A 20,031-nucleotide genomic window follows, 5' to 3' on the forward strand; every position below is an offset into this window, starting at 1 on the left:
GCGCGGTGAGCGAGTTGGCTACGCGGTAATGTTTTTAGTAGTTTTTGATTTTCGCACTAGGCAAATCATTTAAATTTTACTATATCGTTTACTGAGCGAGTTAGCTACTCGGTATGTGCACAGTGTGTTTCTATAGTTTTTTATTTTCGCACTAGGCAAATCATTGAAGTTGTATTTTCGCTATATCGTTTACTGAGCGAGTTAGCTATGCGATATGTGCATAGTGTGTTTCTATCGTTTTTGATGTTCGTACTAGGCAAATCATTGAATTTGTACTTTTGCTCTGAACACATCAATCCATGTTCTGATCACATGTTGAGGTTAACGACATCGAGTGCAGTGTTCGATTCCAGTCTTGTTATGTTGCTTTTGTTATCGAATCTTCTTAGAACAAAGGTATCCCCTGATATGTTCTAAACACATGTTGTATTGAGTACCGTGTTCGATTCTAGTCTTGATCGGTTATTTAGTGTTTTGAACACACCAATCAATGTTCTAATCACATATTAAAGTTAACGACATCGATTCTAGTTTTATTATGTTTCAATCTGATCTTCTTAGAACAAAGGTATTCCTTGACATGTTCTAAACACATGTTGTATCGAGTACAGTGTTCGATTCTAGTCTTGATCACTTATTTAGTGTTCTCAACACATCAATCAATGTTCTAATCACATGTTGAAGTTAACAACATCGAGTACAGTGTTCGATTTTAGTTTTGTTATGTTTCTTTTGTAATCCGCAAGTCTGAACATGTACAATGATGTTATCGCTGCACACTCACGCCTTATCAATGCATGATCGATAAGGCTATGCCTTGGCAGATGAGGAGGAGGTAGAGGAGGCTATAACAGCCGCCGCCTTCTTGTGTAGTAACCTCTAAGTGCTAATTAACGTCGGGAGGGGGCATCTTGTTGTAAACTAAAGATATTCTCCTTCAAGATGGTAGATGGGAGTTAGGTCCGCGAATGCGTTAAAGGTTTACTGTTTAATGATGATAGGTAACGGAATATTTTTTTAAATTGCCCACCACCACATTTCAAAAGTAGTAGCTAAAGATAGCAGCACGGTGCTCTGTTGATTAAAGATGGCAGCTAGATAAAATTTCATATTACCGCCACCACATGTTAAATGTATGTAGCTAAAGATAGCAGCACGATGCTTTGTTAATTAAAGATGGCCGATGACAGCTGACGGAATTTTCCAAATTACCCGCAGTGCTGTAAAGATAGCAGCACGGTGCTCTCTTGATTAAAGATGTCAGCTGTCAAAAAAGCATGTAGATTTTAAATTTCCCACCACCACCACGATAAGGTTTAGTTCCGTAAAGATAGCAGCATTAAGGTAAGCGATGCAAGATGGCGGATGACAGCTGTCAAAAAACACGTAGAATTTTTCAAATTATTCGCCACCACATTTCAAAGGTAAGTAGCTAAAGAGGGCAGCACTAAGGTTAGCGATGCAAGATGGCAGATGACAGCTGCCACGTGGAAATTGCCTGCCACCACATTCTAAAGGTATGTACCTAAATATGGCAGCACTGAGGTTAGCGATGCGTTGTTGTTGAGGTTTTGTGCCGTTAAGATAGCAGCACTGAGGTTAGCGATGCAAGATGGTGGATGACAGCTGTCAAAAACACGTAGTATTTTTCAAAGTATTCGCCACCACATTTCAAAGGTAAGTAGCTAGAGAAGGCAGCACTGAGGTTTGCGATGCAAGATGGAGAATGACAGCTGTCAAAAAGCCCGTGGATATTAAATTACCCTCAGTACCGTAAAGATAGCAGCACAAAGGTAAGCTATGCAAGTTGGCGGATGGCAGCTGTCACGTGGAAATTGCCGCCACCACATTTCAAAGGTAGTAACTAAAGATGACAGCACGGTGCTCTGTTGACTAAAGATGGTTGCTGTCTAAAAGCACGTGGATTTTTCAAATTGCCGCTACCACATTTCAAAGGTAAGTAGCTAAAGAGGGCAGCACAAACGTAAGCGATGCAAGATGGCAGATGACAGCTGTCACGTGGAAATTGCCCGCCACCACATTTTAAAGGTATGTACCTAAAGATGGCAGCACTGAGGTTGTTGCTGAGGTTTTGTGCCGTCAAGATAGGAGCACTGAGGTTAGCGATGCCAGGTGGCGGATGGCAGCTGTCAAAAAGCACGTAGCTTTTTTTTACAAATTCAAATCTCGCTCTAGTGAGGTTTAGTTGGCAGCACTGAGGGTTAGGCCTGTCAAGATGGCAGCACTGAGGTTAGCGATGCGTTGTTGTTTAAAGATGGCGGATGACAGCTTTGTTTACAAATTCAAATCTCGCGCCGAAATTTAAAACTCCCGCCAAAATTTAAATTTCCCGCGGGAGGAGGAGGCCTCTGCGGAGGAGCTGAGGAAGAGGAGGCCGCCGAATCCCCCACTTGTACTACTAACAAGGAGAAGGTGTATGCGATGATTTTCAAAAGGCCGAAGTATTCAGTCAGCAGTATGTAAAGATTGTTGGTTACAAGGATAATGTCCGGATAGACGAGGTGACTAATACTAAAGAAGTATTAAAATTTACCTGTGATAACAATGACATTTACAGTAAGATACTAAAGTTGAAAACTAGAAAAGCGGCTGGAATTGATAAGATTTCTGGGGATATACTAAAGGCAATGGGTTTGGAAATAGTACCATACCGTATCTGAAGTACTTATTTGATCATTGTTTGCATGAAAGAGCTGTACCAAATGAATGGAGAGTTGTTATAGTAGCCTCTGTGTATACATGAAAGGGTGATAGACATAAAGCTGAAAATTACAGGACAGTCAGTTTGACATGCATTGCATGTAAGCTTTGGGAAAGCATTCTTTCTGATTATATTAGACACTAGCTGTTGTACCCATGCTTCACTACGGGATTCTCAGAAAGACTGACTTTGTGGTTATCATAACTGAAGTAACATAGGTCATTCCAAAACGTCAGTAGGAAAGTAGCGATTTAAAGCAACGTCATCATATAAAATACTCGATCAAATGATAAACCGCACATTTTCTCACTGTTAACGAACAGTACTACGGTGCCAATCTAACAGTCCAAAGTTCCGGAGCTGAAATGACCAGGCCGCAGACAGCCGTAAACATTCCTCTGCCGTTATTCCGTTAAATATGCACACTGTCCATTCCAATCAGTGCCTCAGAGAAGGGATTGAATAGCTCGAATGCTATGATGAACTAGTGTGTTACGTACCAGTAGTATCAGAAAATGTATGACCCAAAGGAATGGCATGCTAAAGAAGAAAGTTATCTAACTCCCCAGCTACTTCTTGCCAATATTCAGGCAGGCTGTTACACTCGGCAGGACCGGGCGAGTTGGCCGTGTGGTTAGGGGTGCGCAGCTGTGAGCTTGCATCCGGGAGATAGTGGATTCGAATCCCAATGTCGGCAGCCCTGAAGATGGTATTCCGAGGTTTCCCATTTTACACCAGGCAAATGCTGGGGCTATGCCTTAATTAAGGTCAAGGCCGCTTCCTTCACACTCCTAGCCCTTTCCTATCCCATCGTCACTATAAGACCTACCGTATCTGTCTCGGTGCAACATAGGGCAAATTTTAAAAATAGTACCCGGTACGCAGAAGATCATCGGAGATGAATGACAACAGAAGACACAAAGCACATCACAACAAACAATGGTCAATGTAATGTTATTGTTGATATGTTTTATGAGTTTTCTATATTGTAGGTCTTCACCTTTACTTTTCTTTCGATTCTGTGATATTAGGGCGTCTTATACAATTATTTATCGCGTAGATTGTAGTTCCTTATTCTCCGATTTTACATACCGATTTTCATTAAATTCTGTTTACCCATTTTCTCGTGACTCGGCGCGGATATGGAATTGATAAAAAACTACGAAGTCACGAAAATCTCTAATAACAGCCGGCACGGTAACAATGTGTAAGACATAAATGATCGGAAATTTAATACTAAATAACTTTAGTTATATAGGATTTATCGATACGACCACTAATAACATAAATATTTGAGGATTAAATTTCAATCTTTCCCCTAAACTACCATTTCACTGAGAGTGAATAAAATTATTTATGGGCTAGATTATAGCGATTCCCCGGCTTTGCATACCGATTTTTCATTAAGATAGACTACTAATAACATAAATATTTGAGAATTAAATTTTAGTCCTTCTCCTAAACTACCATTTCACTCAGCATGAATAAATTTATTTGTGGTCTAAATTGTAGCGGCTTATTCCCTGACTTTGCATACCGATTTTTATTAAGATATGACCACTAATGACAAATGTTTGAGAATTAAATTTTAGTCCTTCCCCTAAACTACCATTTCACTCAGAGTGAATAAAATTATTTGTGGCCTGGATTGTAGCTACTTATTTCTCGACTTTGCATACCGATTTTCATTAAGATATGACCACTAATAACATAAATATTTGAGACTTAAATTTTGGTCCTTCCCCTAAACTACCATTTTACTCAGCATGAATAAATTTATTTATGGTCTAAATTGTAGCGGCTTATTCCCCGACTTTGAATACCGATTTTTATTGAATTCTCTTCAGCCGTTTTCTCGTGATGCGTGTACATACATACAGACAGACAGAAATTACCGGTACGGAAAATTACAAAGTGCATTCATTTCCTTGTTACTGGGGACACGACTGATACAGAAATACCATCCTTTTTAAATTCTGAGCAATGTACAGACAAAACTCTTATTTTATAAATATAGATGTTTGCGAAATTAATAACTGGTTTGGCAGAAGGCAGTTTGGTTTTAGGAAATGTTATTCAACTGAAGCTCAACTTCAGGATTCCAGCAAGATATAGCAGATATCCTGGATACAGGAGGTCAGATGGACTGTATGGCGATTGATCTATCTAAGGCATTTGATAGAGTAGATCATGGGAGACTACTGGCAAAAATGAGTGCTACTGGACTAGAAAAAAGAGTGACTGAATGGGTGGCTATATTTCTAGAAAATAGAACAACTCAGAAAATTAGAGTCGCCCCCATTCCAAGTTGATGTTCTGAGGTAGTCACACCTCAGAGAGCCAGCCAAGAACCGAGCGTGCACCCAGCAAACGGCCAGCTCGCCATCATCACCCGCCAAGCCAGTCAGTCGCCGCAGTCTGCCTGGTTACCGAGCGTGTACCCAGCTAACGGCCAGCTCGCCTGCGTCGCCCGTCAAGCCGGTCAGCCGCCGCAGTCTGCCTTCCATCTGTTCTCAGCCCGGTCCGTCCTCTTTGGTATACTCAAAGGGGACATCCAGCCTATTATTATTATTATCACCATCTATAATTTATTCTTCTTAAACTTATTTTCACAAACAGACCAGGTGAGGAGCGCAATAGCGCACCGGTACTGGTACTACACTAGGCGCCCCTCGGAGGTGTCCACCCCTCGGGGGTGTCCAAACAGTAATATTTGGCGCGGCCTTCGGCAGTCTCTCCCGCACCACCGCTCCTACCGCATCGACGGTCCATCCTCGCGGTTCACTGCGCAGTCCGACCAATCGGATAAACTCCAGCCGGTCTTTCTGCGGTCTCCCATAGTCACACCAGTGCAGTCGTCCTGGACGGACGTCCTGTCAGCCAGCTTGGGCTGATCTCAGCGCAAAAGCAATTTGTCAGGCTCTCAGTGTGGTCACCTGTTCGTGCCTTGTCCCGGCGCGACCCGTTAAAACTACACCTGGCACGACTGGTACCCATTGAGAGCACCTCAGGCGCGGTCCTCTTCGGAGTTTGACAAAGCTAGTGCTAGCTCCCGCCAAGACTCCCCCCCCCCTCCTCTTTTTCAAATTTTCTGCTTTTTTCTCTATTCTTTCTCTGCTTTTTCAACCCGAATATGGATAACCTCGGTGGACCGAGCAGCTGGGGCCCATATTCGGACTTCAGTCTACCCCCTGGACATCCTTTTCAATAAATCCCCCCCCCCCCACCCTAAGGATAAATACCTGGTCATCTTCCCACCAAAGGACACGTCACCAGCCAGCCTGAAGCAACATCGCCAACGTATTGCTTCCATTCTCCTCACCTCCACCCAGTTCATTCATCGCACCGACGAAGATGACCGCCCAACATGCCATCACTATCACCCAAGACCTCCTGGTTACCAATGATATTCCTGTCGTCCCCTCCACTGCTTTCCCCATGGAACTTCAAGAAGAAACAGAAGAAGACGACAAAGAAGAGTCAGCGGAAGAAGAGGCCGAAGGCCATCCCTTCGAGCATCCCTTCCACTACACTGCAAAGAATACCCCTTTCCCCCTGGTCCCCAAAAACAGCTTTTTAATCATCCCCCTCACCACCTCCGGCCCTGTTCCTCTCACCCGCCAAGCCGTCATCACCGCAATAGAACCTATCATAAGTAAGCATATGGCTGTTATTGAGGAGACTCATAACAACCACATGATCATTACCCCTATCCATAACAAATCCATCTCCGTCATTCTAAACAAACTACGCCATGTTGACATCCCCACTCCCATCTCAGTTAATCCAGCCGAAAATTCCTGCAGAAAAGCCAACCCAAGCCGCAGTGCCCAAGTCCCCACCACCAAATCTAAATCCCTCCAGACTGACTCCAAATCTTCCCCCCAAGAAGTCCAAACTCAATCCACCCCCTCCCCCTTCCACGCCGCCATCATCGATGCCACACCTAACCCCCACGCCCATTCTACCGCCACCTAATCTCACCACCACTGCCACCCAGACAAGAAGAAGACGACGCCGGAAGCCTACTCCGAAGCCCTCTTCGAGCCCCAAACCAGCCACCCCTGCCATCCTACCTAAATCTATCCCCAGCCCCAACCCCTCCCTGGTCATACAGTGTTATAACTGTCTCAATCTCCATCATACGGCTGCTTCGTGCACGAATTCCACCAGATGCAATAGGTGTGGTAGCCCTCACCACCACAAAGACCAGGCGAGGTGCGTTAATTGCCAAGGAAACCATGCCGCATCTTTCCCTGGCTGCCCTTTCATCAAACGGGCAGTCAGTGGTGGCAAAAGGGGCTCTGGTTAAGGAGCAGCAGGTCGTTATGCTACTTAGGTTCCAAAATGGGTAAAATATAAATATGTAAATAAATTCAATGTTAATTTTAATCTTATACCAGTTGTATATTATTATTAGAAGTAATTTCACATACTGTATATGAGTTGACTATGCTTGTAAGATATTATAAGTAGAATTTTGTAAACAATATAAATTTATTAAGGATGATGTGTGTGTTTAATAGAACAAATTATTAGCGTCAATTGTATAATATTGTATTCTAGGAAAATTTTCTTCGTGTCTTGTTAATTTAAAATTTAGTGTTTGACAATAATGTATTTTAGTGTACCATTTGCCACCGAGGTACACACCTCATTTGCAAATAAAGAGATTTTGATTTGATTTTTGATTTATAGGCGTGCCAAGCATCTTAACCCCCAACACCTCCACCCACACCCCAAATCTTTCTTCAATCTCCCCCGCCCCCCCCCCCCCCCCCGCTGTTCACCCCACTTGTTCATGATACCACCATGCTTATCAGCCTACTACAAAATCTACTAAATTCTCCCCATTCTCCTACCAAGGTCCCAGCCATGCCAAGTAGGCAACTACTTGTTCAATATACCAACCAAGCTCCATCCTGCCAAGTTAAAATGCTTTGCAAGTCTTTCCTTCCTTCTTATTATTGCCTTCTTCTTCTCCTTCTTCTTCCACAACCACCGCAACAAATCTACATCAATGACAATGAACCCTCCTAGCACTAGCTGAATCCAATGCATTTATTTGATTACTAACAGAGAAGCGAAGAGAGGGTTTCATTCCTGACGTGGGAAACTTGTTTCTCACGACAGATAGTTTTTCCCCCGCTAGGGTATCTTGATGTGTGAAGTTGCCGACTCTACGACATTGTCGCTGCTACAGACGAGTAGAGGGGCCTAGTGTTGCCCGGGGACTCTCGGCTGCTAGACCTCAACAAACAAACAAAAAAGAGAGAGAATTAGTGTAGGCGAAACTTTATCTGACGACCCTGTAATCATTAAGGCAGTATTATTGAACCTTTATGTTTTCTTATACAGTGTGCATCAATGATATGTGTAAAGAAGTGGAATCAGAGATAAGGCTGTTTGCAGATGATGCTATTCTGTACAGAGTAATAAATACGGTGAGTTACAAGATTGTGAGCAACTACAAAATGATCTCGATAATGTTGTGAGATGGACAGCAGGCAATGGTATGATGATAAACGGGGTTAAAAGTCAGGTTGTGAGTTTCACAAATAGGAAAAGTCCTCTCAGTTTTAATTACTGCGTTGTTGGGGTGAAAGTTCCTTTTGGTGATCATTGTAAGTACCTAGGTGTTAATATAAGGAAATATCTTCTTTGGGGTGATCACCTAAATATGATTGCTAATAAAGGGTACAGATCTCTGCACATGCTTATGCGGGTATTTAGGGGCTGTAGTAAGGATGTAAAGGAGAGGCCATATAAGTCTCTGGTAAGACCCCAACTAGAGTATGGTTCCAGTGTATGGGACCCTCACTGGGATTACTTGATTCAAGAAATGGAAAAAAATCCAAAGGAAAGCAGCTCGATTTGTTCTGGGTGATTTCCGACAAAAGAGTAGCGTTACAAAAATGTTGCAAAGTTTGGGCTGGGAAGACTTGGGAGAAAGGAGACGAGCTGCTCGACTAAGTGTATGTTCCGGGCTGTCAGTGGAGAGATGGCGTGGAATGACATCAGTAGACGAATATCTTTGAGTGATGTCTTTGAAAGTACGAAAGATCACAATATGAAGATAAAGTTGGAATTCAAGAGGACAAATTGGGGCAAATATTCGTGTATAGGTAGGGGATTTGGGGATTGGAATAACGTACCAAGGGAGATGTTCAATAAATTTCCAATTTCTTTGCGATAATTTAAGAAAAGTCTAAGAAAACAACAGATAGGGAATCTGCCAACTGGGCGACTGCCCTAAATGCAGATCAGTAGTGATTGATTCACAGACGAACCAGGCTGTGACTAGAGTAACCCTCGCCACGAACCGTACAGTATAACATCATCTGCAAGAAGCCTTAACTGTGATTCCAGTTCTTTACTCATATTATTTACATACCCGACATAAGAAAACATTTTTTTTTAAATTGGTACTTGCTTTACGTCGCACCGACACAGATAGGTCTTATGGCGACGATGGGACAGGGAAGGGCTAGGGGTGGGAAGGAAGATTTTTTTTTTTGGCTTTACGTCGCACCGACACAGATATGTCTTATGGCGACGATTGGGTGGGAAAGGCCTAGGAATGGGAAGGAAGCGGCCGTGGCCTTAATTAAGGTACAGCCCCAGCATTTGCCTGGTGTGAAAATGGGAAACCACGGAAAACCATTTTCAGGGCTGCCGACAGTGGGGTTCGAAACCACTATCTCCCGATTACTGGATACTGGCCGCACTTAAGCGACTGCAGCTACCGAGCTCGGTATAAGAAAACATAAAGTCCAATGAAACTGTGGGACACCCCTCTTAATCATTACAGGATCTGCTTCACCTTCTCTAATTCCCTGACAAGTGATTTATATTTTCTAGAAATATAGCCACTCATTCAACCACTCTTTTGTCTAGTCCAATAGTCCTCATTTTCGTTAGCCGTCTCCCACGATCTACCCTATCAAAAGACTTGGATTTGTCAATAGCCTTTAAAAAGTATTATTATTATTTTATTATTATTATTTTCATTATGAGCTTGCGAAAGAGAAGTTTTTCCTCGAGGAGTTATGCCTGCAGTTAACTGTGATGTCCAAAAGGGCATATGACGCAGCCATTATAGAAGTAGGGTCTACCTAAAGAGAAAAGAAAAAGTGTATATGGTAGAATTCTACTGATGACACGAACTGACATGTTATGACGCGTCCTGCGGTACATGGATTTCACCATCGACTTGTCACCAGGAGTTATCATGATCTGAATCACCAGTGCATGTTTTGTGAACTGTGATTATATCAGCAGGTGTACAACCGGTGATGAGATGGAGTGGAATGACATTAGTAGACGAATGCGCCTGAATGGAGTTTTTAAAATTAGGGAAGATCAAATATGAAGATAAAGTAGGAATCTTAGGACAAATATTCGTTTATAGGAAGATGAATTACTAGGGACTGGAATAATTTTTCAAAGAGATGTTCGTAAATTTCCAGCTTCTTTGAAAAAACTGGTTAACTGAAGTCTCGTTTCTACTTTTCTCGACTCTTTCATTGGGAAGCGAATCCACGACCTTCCGGGTGAACTGAAGAAGTCTAGGCTAGACAGCCCCTCCACAACAATTTAATACCATAATACCTTAAACGAAGTCAGGACACGAGGCCCTGAATAACAATGCAGGACTTTTCTCGCCACATCCTGAGGATAGCCAGTCCCACCCGCCTTCATAAGAAAACGAAAGCCCGACTCCAAAAATTTCAGATCTGTACCGGTACCTACAGTGAGGAAAGCAACGGGAAACCACCTCACTCCTCATTTCCCTAGTACGCCTCTTCAGTGATGCCTAGGCTATGACAGCTGATGACAAAGCTGTTGGGGATCCCACCAGCGGCATCGCTGACGGACTGAACATACATACATACCGGTACCTATACCTCAAAGATTATGTCAGAAATAAACGGATACCTTTACATTCCAGTTACCTTTTTACTGTATCAAGACAATTTTGTTTCTTTCAGCTGTTTTATTCATGTAAATTACGATAGGCCTATCAAGCCTTCGCACACAATATTGTTTCATTCCTTTACAGAGCACGACGTTTCTAATTCCAACAAAGAACACACACAAGCACGCACGCACGGAGAGGAACGTGCTTATACCCTACAATGATAAGTTAGTAAATCACGACGTCAACAGTACAAAGATGTCATGTAGCAACAATATTGTAACAATGACCCCCATCTGTTTCACACGTTATAAACCACGACAGGAACTCAATACATTTTCTCTCCTGCACAGTTTTGAAACACAGCACTACCAGAAACAAATGACAATACTACTGCGCTTTAGCAAATTACAAGTAAATTTATTCGCATTGAGGAGTAGAGTGAACAGCTGTTTTCCTCTCAAACCGTACATTAACAAAATTCAGAAATACAAGTATGTTACTTTCAGGTAGGAAATAATAAAGTGATAAAGTGTCTATTCTGATCGTAATTGGAGTAACAACAGTGGCATCTAGCGGTAAGTTTTCGAAACAAGTTTGCTTCCTGTTGGTCGAAGGTCAGTGGCACGATCGGTAAAATATTCGAAATGAGGATAAATTGTAATATTCAAATGGATAATGGCGACGATTATGGATGAACCGTGAAATGCATACATCCATAATTTGTGTTAATGATCTTTATTTGATCAAATATGTGCGGTAAGTCTGATGTTTATATTTAGAAATGCTGTGCTCAAGAAATCTGTCTTGCAACCTAAACGCGTCAAGTTGATTTTCTTAGACGATTTATTCAGCATTAGAAACAGAATTAGTGTGTGTTTTTAACCATTGCTCAGTGTAAGTGCTTACCAATTTGGAACATAATGACAGTATTTACTCTAGTATATTATCTATTAGATTGTTTTATGTTCATTTCCACTTTGACACATTATGTTCTAATGTTGACGGTTGTCAGTGTTAGTAAACATTCCACTTGGGAGTGATTGGGCTCGTTCTACGTTCTCATAAAGGGGGCGTACCCCATGGACCATCGTTATTAGGCTGGTTATTGAAGGAATAAAAGCCGATTGTTTTATTTGTGTCAGGTAATTACTTCCGTATGAATGTTAAAATGTCAAGAAATTTCCTAACCTTATTGTGTAAATGAGAACTTAAATTTTAGTCTGATTTGTGTTAGTGGCTTTAAAATATTTCTTTTAAAATATTTATGTTAGATTGACATAATGGTAATATTCTGATGTCTTGTTCTTATTATAGGGAAGGTCTCCCACAGAGAATACCTGTGGATATCTCTTCTGAAATTCTGTATGAAGACACCAGCTGCAATATGCTGTACTTAAAAATATCGCTGGAATTTTTATAAACGAGGACAATTGTTAACCTCACATCAGGATGGATGACAGGAATGGTGACTGTGATGACCACCATGAAGACATGTACAGTTCGATAATCACATCAGACTCGGAACATGAGTGCTTCAAAGAATTTCTTTTAGATCCGGGGGATTCTTCAAGAAATGTGCCTTGCAGTACTGTTAATGATGTTTGTGGTGCCGAAGATATTCTCAACAATTGTGTGGACCTGAAGTTGCTGCCTCAGAATAATTTATCAGTAGAAAATGTCTTTTCGAACTGCACTGAGCCAGTGAATTCTTCCAAATATGGGGTGAGTGAAAGTGACATTTCCAATAATTGTGGGGATATTTTAGATGTTTCAGAACCAGATGTGAGGAGTGTGGTGGATGGTGTGGGGCTGTGTATGTCTCCAAGCGATGAAGAATTTGGGACTAATGGAGAGCTTAATTCTTGTAGTCTTGACAATACAGAGTTTGGTGATGACAGGATTACAGATAACAGAAGTACAGAGTCTGATAGGGGTGATGACGAATCTACAGTACAAAATATGGACGATGCTGGTGTGAGTACAAAACTTGTAGATAGTTGTACGGAACTTGCTACTGTTGATTCTGAATGCAATTCTCAAGATACGCTTGATGAAGAAAGTGATGATAAAGAGCTAGGGAATGGCCATTCTCTTACTATTCAAAATGTTTCTAAAGAAAAGACTAGTGTATCTCGTTCCAAGAAACGCAAAAGTGCGGAGACTAGTTTAGTGCGAGGACGTTCGTCTGCAAAGAAAAGAAAACCGCCAGTTACGTACCAAAGTCAGATATCACCTGACCAAAATGGTATCAAAATACGGATTAAAAAATCTCCTGGAGCAGCTTCTGTTCAAAAATCACCAAAGCGAAGAGAACGTTCAAAGAAAAGGAGAAACAGAAGAACTTCAGATAGCGACGGGGAAGCGCCTGGCAAGCGAGTAAGACGGAAAGATGATCTGGAAGAAGATTACACAGGAGAGCAGAGTGGGTGGGGTACCAGTATACCAGAACATGTTCTCTACCAGATCTTCTCGCTTGTTGCACAGGAAGAAGGGTGCTTACCATTTCTTGTTCGGTAAGTTTGTAGTAGCTTAGTTATAGATTTCATTTTTAGTATTATCAAAATTCTTTGTAACTGTCATTTACAGTGTCAGTCGATACAACTTCAAGATTATACAATCTGTCTGTGAATGTGTACCTTCAGGAATTGAATCATACCAGTACCTAATATAGTTGTTTAGCGTACCATACTAATCTTTCTCAGTTACAAGCTGTGCTCGTTCTGGTGGTTAGGTTTTTTTTTTTTTTTTTTTTTTTTTTTAAACATGTTCTGTCAAAATATTCTAACGAGGAATTGTGAACTGTGTTTTAAAACAACCAGTTTATCAGATCAGTGATATGCAACATGCTGTCATTACAATACACCCAGCAAAGCTTGTTAAGCTTGATTTATTTGAATGTTAGTATTAATGATAGTAGCTTATTATCATATACATCAGGTAATATATGAGTCGTTGAGTTGCAAAACCCGTTATGTGCAGATAAACATATTTTTCAGGAAGTGCAAAAAACTATCATTTGTTATGCAACAAAGATAGGTTGAAATTTTGTAATTAAACACTAAGCGTTCATCTTCGTCATACTGCAAAAATCCCACAAAATTTAACTTATAGAACCCAAGATTTTTGTAAAAAACATTTGGACATAAAGAGTTTTGCAGCAATTTTGTGGAGATAAAAGATATGTGCAGCAGTATATGGAATGGGGTGTGCAGATTTATGGTGAACGTGTTTTATTTGCTAGTTTGAAAGTATTACACCATGAAAATAGCCTGAATGGAAATAACTTTAAGGTTAGGATATAGGCCTAATGTTTTCGTATGTATTACCCGTTCTTTGATTTAATGATTACATCAAGAAATCATCACTCATTCAAAACGTTTTACAAGTTCCTTAACATTTTTTACAGTTATATTGACAATCCGTTATTGTCCTCAACAAAATCTCCCACATCAGTGTCATAGTCTGGCACTTCACTGTTTAAATTTTGCCGCTGGTCAAACAGTGCCTTGTAGAACATGAGGTCATCGTTTCTTATCCACTCTTTCCTGTAATGTTTGGTCAGCAATGTGTGCAGGTCATTGAGCTGGCAGGCACGCTACCCCTACACCATGGGGCCAGCATAGAAAATATCATGCTGACATAAAATACAGTCGAGCTTGTGCTCTTTTTTCTTTTTGAGTACGCTTTTGCTTCAAATTCCGAATATTCTTTTGCTTCATGTTCCCATTGATCTTTAATGTTCATTTAGCATTTTCTTCTGCTGATGTGAATCTCTGTTTGAAATCTTTGTGAACTGATTCATAAGTAGGCCTATCTGAGTAAGATATATAAGATGGTGGGATCAAATCCTACCGTTGGCAGCTTGAAGATGATTTTCTGTGATTTCCCATTTTCACACCAGGCAAATGCTGGGACTGAACCTTAATAAGGGCATGGCCACTTCCTTCCCAATCCTAGCCCTTTCCCATCTTTTGTCATCCATTAGGCAGTGTAACTTTAAAGCTTTTCCAGAATGTCGAACATTAAATATAACACTATAACATACCTCTAAAATAAACACTATTGAACAAAGAATGACATGTCTTGTTCTTGAAAGATCATCATCACTGAGTGAGTTGGTCATGCAGTTAGGGTCGCATAGCTGTGAGCTTGCATTCGGGAGATAGTGGGATCAAATCCTACCGTTGGCAGCTTGAAGATGGTTTTCTGTGATTTCCCATTTTCATACCAGGCAAATTAAGACCACGGTTACTCCCTTCCCACTCCTAGCTCTTTCCTATCCCTTAATCACCATAAGACCTGTCTGTCAGTGTGACGTAAAGCAGATTGTAATCGAATTATACTTTTAGCATTATTATTATCATCATCATCATCATCATCATCATCATCATTATTGTTGTTATTATAATGTAATGCAGGTGCGGTATGTTATAGTTTTATGAGTGTTATAATGTTATTAGCTTTATGTCCAGCATCCGGGAGATAGAGGGTTTGAATCCCACTATCGGCAGCACTGAAGATGGTTTTCCGTGGTTTCCCATTTTCACACCAGGCGAATGCTGGGGCTGTACCTTAATTAAGGCCACAGCCGCTTCCTTCCAACTCCTAGGCCTTTCCTATCCTGTCGTCGCCATAAGACCTATCTGTGTCGGTGCGACGTAAAGCAATTAGCAAAAAAAAAAGTTTATATCCCACTAACTACTTTTACAGTTTTCAGATAATGGATGTTAAATTTAGTGCTCAACAGACTGAAAAGTTTTCAAGTTATATTAACTGAGCCGACACTGAAAACTGTAGCTTCCTTCTTCACAAACAAACAAAATCCATGAGGTTATATCTGAATTGATCTGCACCATCACCTTGCCCAAGTTTCTTATTCTGTTTGATGCAGATATGATACATAGGCCTATAGGCCTACTGTATGTGAGAGAGAGAGAGAGAGAGAGAGAGTGTGTAGTGGTTTTTCTTTTTGTGGTGGTAGCAGCTCTTTTTCATTCTGCTCAGTTTGCATAATTGAAAGAGAATTACCAACTATAGAAATTAATATTATGCTGATCTTTTGTGAATGTTCCTAACTTTCTGCTTAGTGATTTTAAATTTTACATTAGTACTTGCTCTTCTGTGGCTGTATTTTTGTAGTTATGGTCATCTTCTGTTGTGCAATTTTGCAATATATTTAGAGAAAACCTAAGGGAATTGAATGTCAAATCAGGTAGGCCCTATGCAAAACTGGAATAGGTGACTCATTTTAAGTATTTAAGATTTTCAATTCTTGTAGGATTGTAGTTTTCTAAGTGAATTTGAATTAAGGTGTAGCTAAGCTAATGCAGTGAATTTGCAGCTGTGATCGAGAGTATTCTTTAAGAAAGAAGTGAGCTATTAGACAAAACTACATTTACAGGTCTGTTTCCAAACCAACTTTGCTATATCCAAGTAAAATGTGGATGGTCTCGCATATTTATAAGTTCTGGGTATTGGCCATGAAAGTAGTTAGAATTATTACGAACTGCTATGAACAATTAGAAGAGGGTATTTGGAATGAGGCGATAGAGGCTGGTTTAGGAACAAACTTGATTGATAAAGGAATAATAATAATAATAATAATCATCATCATCATCATCATGTCGGGCTGAGTTGCTCAGACGGGTAAGGCGCTGGCTTTCTGAGTCCATGTTCGCAGGTTCGATCTTGGTTCAGTCTGGTGGTAGGTCTATTTGAAGGTGCTCAAATACGTCAGACCCATGGGGATAGATTTATTGGCATGTAAAAGAACTCCTGCAGGACAAAATTCCAGCACCTCAGGGTCTCCCAAAAACCATAAAAGTAGTTAGTGGGACGTAAAACCAGTAACATCATCATTGTCGTTGTCATACAGCCTCAGGCACCATGTGTGGGCATTTTCGTTTGAAAGCTGCACAACTCCATGTCTTTAATTGAAACTTATTATCGCCACCAGATTGTATCAGTAATCAAGGAAATAGGAGGTGTATTAAGAACAAGAATTCTCGTAGCTCATCACCTACTGTCGGCTGAGGAACTATGAGAATTCTTGGGGCCTGTTGCACATGTTAATTCATTTTGGCGGGCAACAACAAATGTGTTGCCAGATATTTTTTACATTGTGACGAATGATACGGAATGGCAAATGAACTTTCCCCCAGCTTCAATAACCTGATCAACTTTGCTAGGTTTGAGCCCATGGTCTTAGAATCCAGTTATCGACACACTGTCACGGATCCACAGAGAAAGTTAAATTAGAAATGAACTTGATGGATGACGATGTGTGTATAAACTGGCTTCGTTGATGGGGTTATTTGAGGTGAATAGGAGAAGGTAGGTTACCTAGGAGAATAGTGGAGGGTTTGAGAAGCAGAGAAAGACCAAGGTAGCGATGATTAGACTTGGTTGTTACTGATTTAAACAGAGGTGTGGAACCAAACAAGGCCGCAAAGCTAGTTGGAAATCTCATAGCTCTGATCTTTGATAATGAAAAATTAATGAACACCAAGTCACGTGACATGACTTTTGCTTCTTGAGCCAACTAATCCTATTCATACCTCAGCTGTAACTTTCGGCACTTCTATTTATCTCATGGTAACAAATAACTCACAAATAATTCTGAAATATGACCAAACACCTCTTCCTGGCATTTCTACACATGATCTTATTTAGATTGATGCTTTCCTGGTCCTTACTACGTAATAGACTGATAATATAACTTTTGGGTTTTTGTTGTGTCAAGAAAACAAGGTGAATTCTTTACTCATCTTCAGAAGATAAACTCATCTGTCCACAAAGAAGACTTCTCTTATAATTACACATATTCAACCAGGTGACATTTATGCAGAAATCTTAATATTACAAGTAATGAACTTCATTTTGGTTCTGTATTGACTTTAAATATTTAGGATAAAATTCTAAAAGAAAATCAATTGTATTAAGTCAACCTATTCAATACAAATTATTGCCATTTAATAAATGGTCTATCTGAAATGCTACATAATAGGACATGTTTTGACCTAGCCTAGAGGTCATCTTCAGCTTAAAATACACATGGGTGAAAAACCTGTATAAAAACAGCGATACAATCAAAAACTTAAATGAGATAAAATACAATCAGCAATTGTAGTAAAAAATCCATGTTTAGAAATGTTCATTGCTTCAGTCTTGTTGTAAGACAAACCTAGTTGTAACAGGTGTGGGTCCAACCGTGTTTACCACAAATATTGATTGGTTGGAGGAATACTTTAAAATTATGAGAATTGTCAAATGCTGTCTCCTTGTCACACTTTTGGAACGGAGTGAAGTTTTGAGATCTGTGAAATATTTTCAAGGAGAATAAAATAGTTTTCTCAACATCACACAAAGTTATAGGAACCATCTTCAGGAGATAAATCCAGATCTAGTTCCATACTTGAATCACCACCTAAAAGTGCACTGATTTTGCACATTCCTGGATTCTTGCCCGCCTAGTGGCAATGATCGTTAAGGCGTTGAAGTCTAAACGGTCTGACACCGAGGTTAGCCGGTTCGAGTCCCGTTGATCGAAAAATGTCACCATCAGAATGTTGGCCAGCAGGGTAGGGGAGGTGGTGGTATACAATTTCTAATTACTAGATTGTGCGTCAGAAGTCTGGATTAAATTCCAAACCTTTCCGCAGTGAGGGCACATGACGCTGTTGATGGTGATTTGTCTGCCGGATGGGGACGTTAAGCCTTGAGCAGACCCCTTTATGCTATTCGACAGGAGTAGGCTACGTGCCGGCACCGGGTTTCACCCTCTCCCTTCCTAGTATCATATATCACGTCATTCATTTCAGCTCATTAACTCCTCTGATGAGGTTGACGTCAGGAAGGGCATCCAGTCATAAAAACCCGCCACGACAGATTCATCTCACCTCACCTCATACCCGACCGCGTAGAGAACCGGGCAAGGTTGGACAAACACTTTATCCTGGATTCTTGGCTAGCACTGTGTTTAACTTCACTTTTACAACTTCCCTAACTTTTCCACTGCAGCAGTTGAGATGTTCAGTTACTTCCGTTACGATGGCAAGGCTTTTGGGCAGAGTGGTCTCTTGCATTTGGAGAGTATTTATAGCTGTTGTGATGCATGAGAAGTTTGCTTGGATGTAAGCTATGTCTTTTTTCGCTGTTTTGTCACCAACAACTGACTTTGCAGATTCAGTTGAAGCAGCGCTGTTAGAGTCTCGATGGCTTCCATATTAACTGCATAGTATGCGACTGCCTCTAACCACGTTTCCTATCGAGGTATGATTGGTTTGGTTGGCAGTGGCATATCAGGGTACATGTGTCTCAGAATCTGAATCCTACTAGAAGCCTTCAAAAAAACTTTCTTCATTGAAGATTTAAAGAGGTCCACTTTAGGGTAGCCAGCTCGAATAAGTTCTGTACATTGATGAAGGGTGTGGAACTGCGCAAGTGAAGTGAATCATCTTGGAGTATATTACTTTCAATGCTTGACCAGCTTTCACCATATGGGGAGTTGCTTCACTCAGAAATATTAGCACATTTTCATATCTAATACCATTCGGCCAAAGAATTGCTATGGCATCATTGAACAATTTGGCTGCGCTGTACTTGTTACATGTATGCAAGGCCTCGCATGTTAATGGAACAGGTTTACAAAGCTCAGCATTCATTAAACCAGTGACAGTGTTCCCTGTCTGTGCTGTCTGTCATCTCATCAAGTGATACCCATATTGGAGTGTCTTGCATAGAATTCCTTATTTCTTCCATCGTTTCTTCATAGATCATTGGTGCATAGTTCTTCCTTAAGGTTGACTGGTCTGGTATACAGTACTCTACACAGTGTATTTTTCCTGTAACTGCTTGAAGCATGGGTTGTTTAATTTTAGGATGGTATATCTGTATGGAAATTCTAAGTTCCCATGGAGGGAATTAGATATTTTCCACCAATAGAGCATATCATAAAACAGTTCAGATGTAAGGCTTTTCAGGCATTTGCTCTATTAACCAGCGTTTCGTCTTAGGTCTGACTAGACTCATCAGAGTGGGGTGTGTCAGACCCTACCCTTAATTTATAAAAGGCACTGTCTGATAACTGTGCCTCTTATAATGGGCTTCTGATAAGTTCACCTGCATACGCCCCAGCATCATTGGGTAGGGTCTGACACACCCCACTCTGATAAGTCTAGTGTAAGACCTAAGATGAAACGCTGGTTAATAGAGCAAACGCCTGAAAAGCCTTACATCTGAACTCGTATATCTGTGCCGATAAGGGCTTGAGGAAGGTCCTTGCTGAATTCACTCTTCACACTCAGTTGCATGTCTGATAGAAATTTTTGTTTTTTCCGTGTTTTTTTTAAATTGTTGGCCTTGTGTATTTCTGTCAAAATGTGTTGTT

General features: G+C 40.7%; 1 protein-coding gene across 4 annotated transcripts in view; it reads left to right on the forward strand.

The window, feature by feature from the left end:
* The first annotated feature begins 11,015 nt into the window (after positions 1-11,015).
* The window catches only part of Fbl6 (F-box and leucine-rich repeat protein 6), a 113,285-nt gene continuing 104,269 nt past the window's right edge, over positions 11,016-20,031 (forward strand). The window contains exons 1-2 of one of the 4 annotated variants that reach the window (XM_067150663.2): positions 11,016-11,149; positions 11,958-13,156. In XM_067150663.2, coding sequence (XP_067006764.1) covers positions 12,093-13,156 — 1,064 coding nt within the window. In that variant the 5' untranslated portion in view covers positions 11,016-11,149; positions 11,958-12,092. The other 3 variants (XM_067150671.2, XM_067150657.2, XM_067150677.2) reach the window with 3 other exon arrangements.

This window comes from Anabrus simplex, chromosome 1 (assembly GCF_040414725.1).
Source record: "Anabrus simplex isolate iqAnaSimp1 chromosome 1, ASM4041472v1, whole genome shotgun sequence".
Lineage (NCBI taxonomy): Eukaryota > Metazoa > Arthropoda > Insecta > Orthoptera > Tettigoniidae > Anabrus > Anabrus simplex.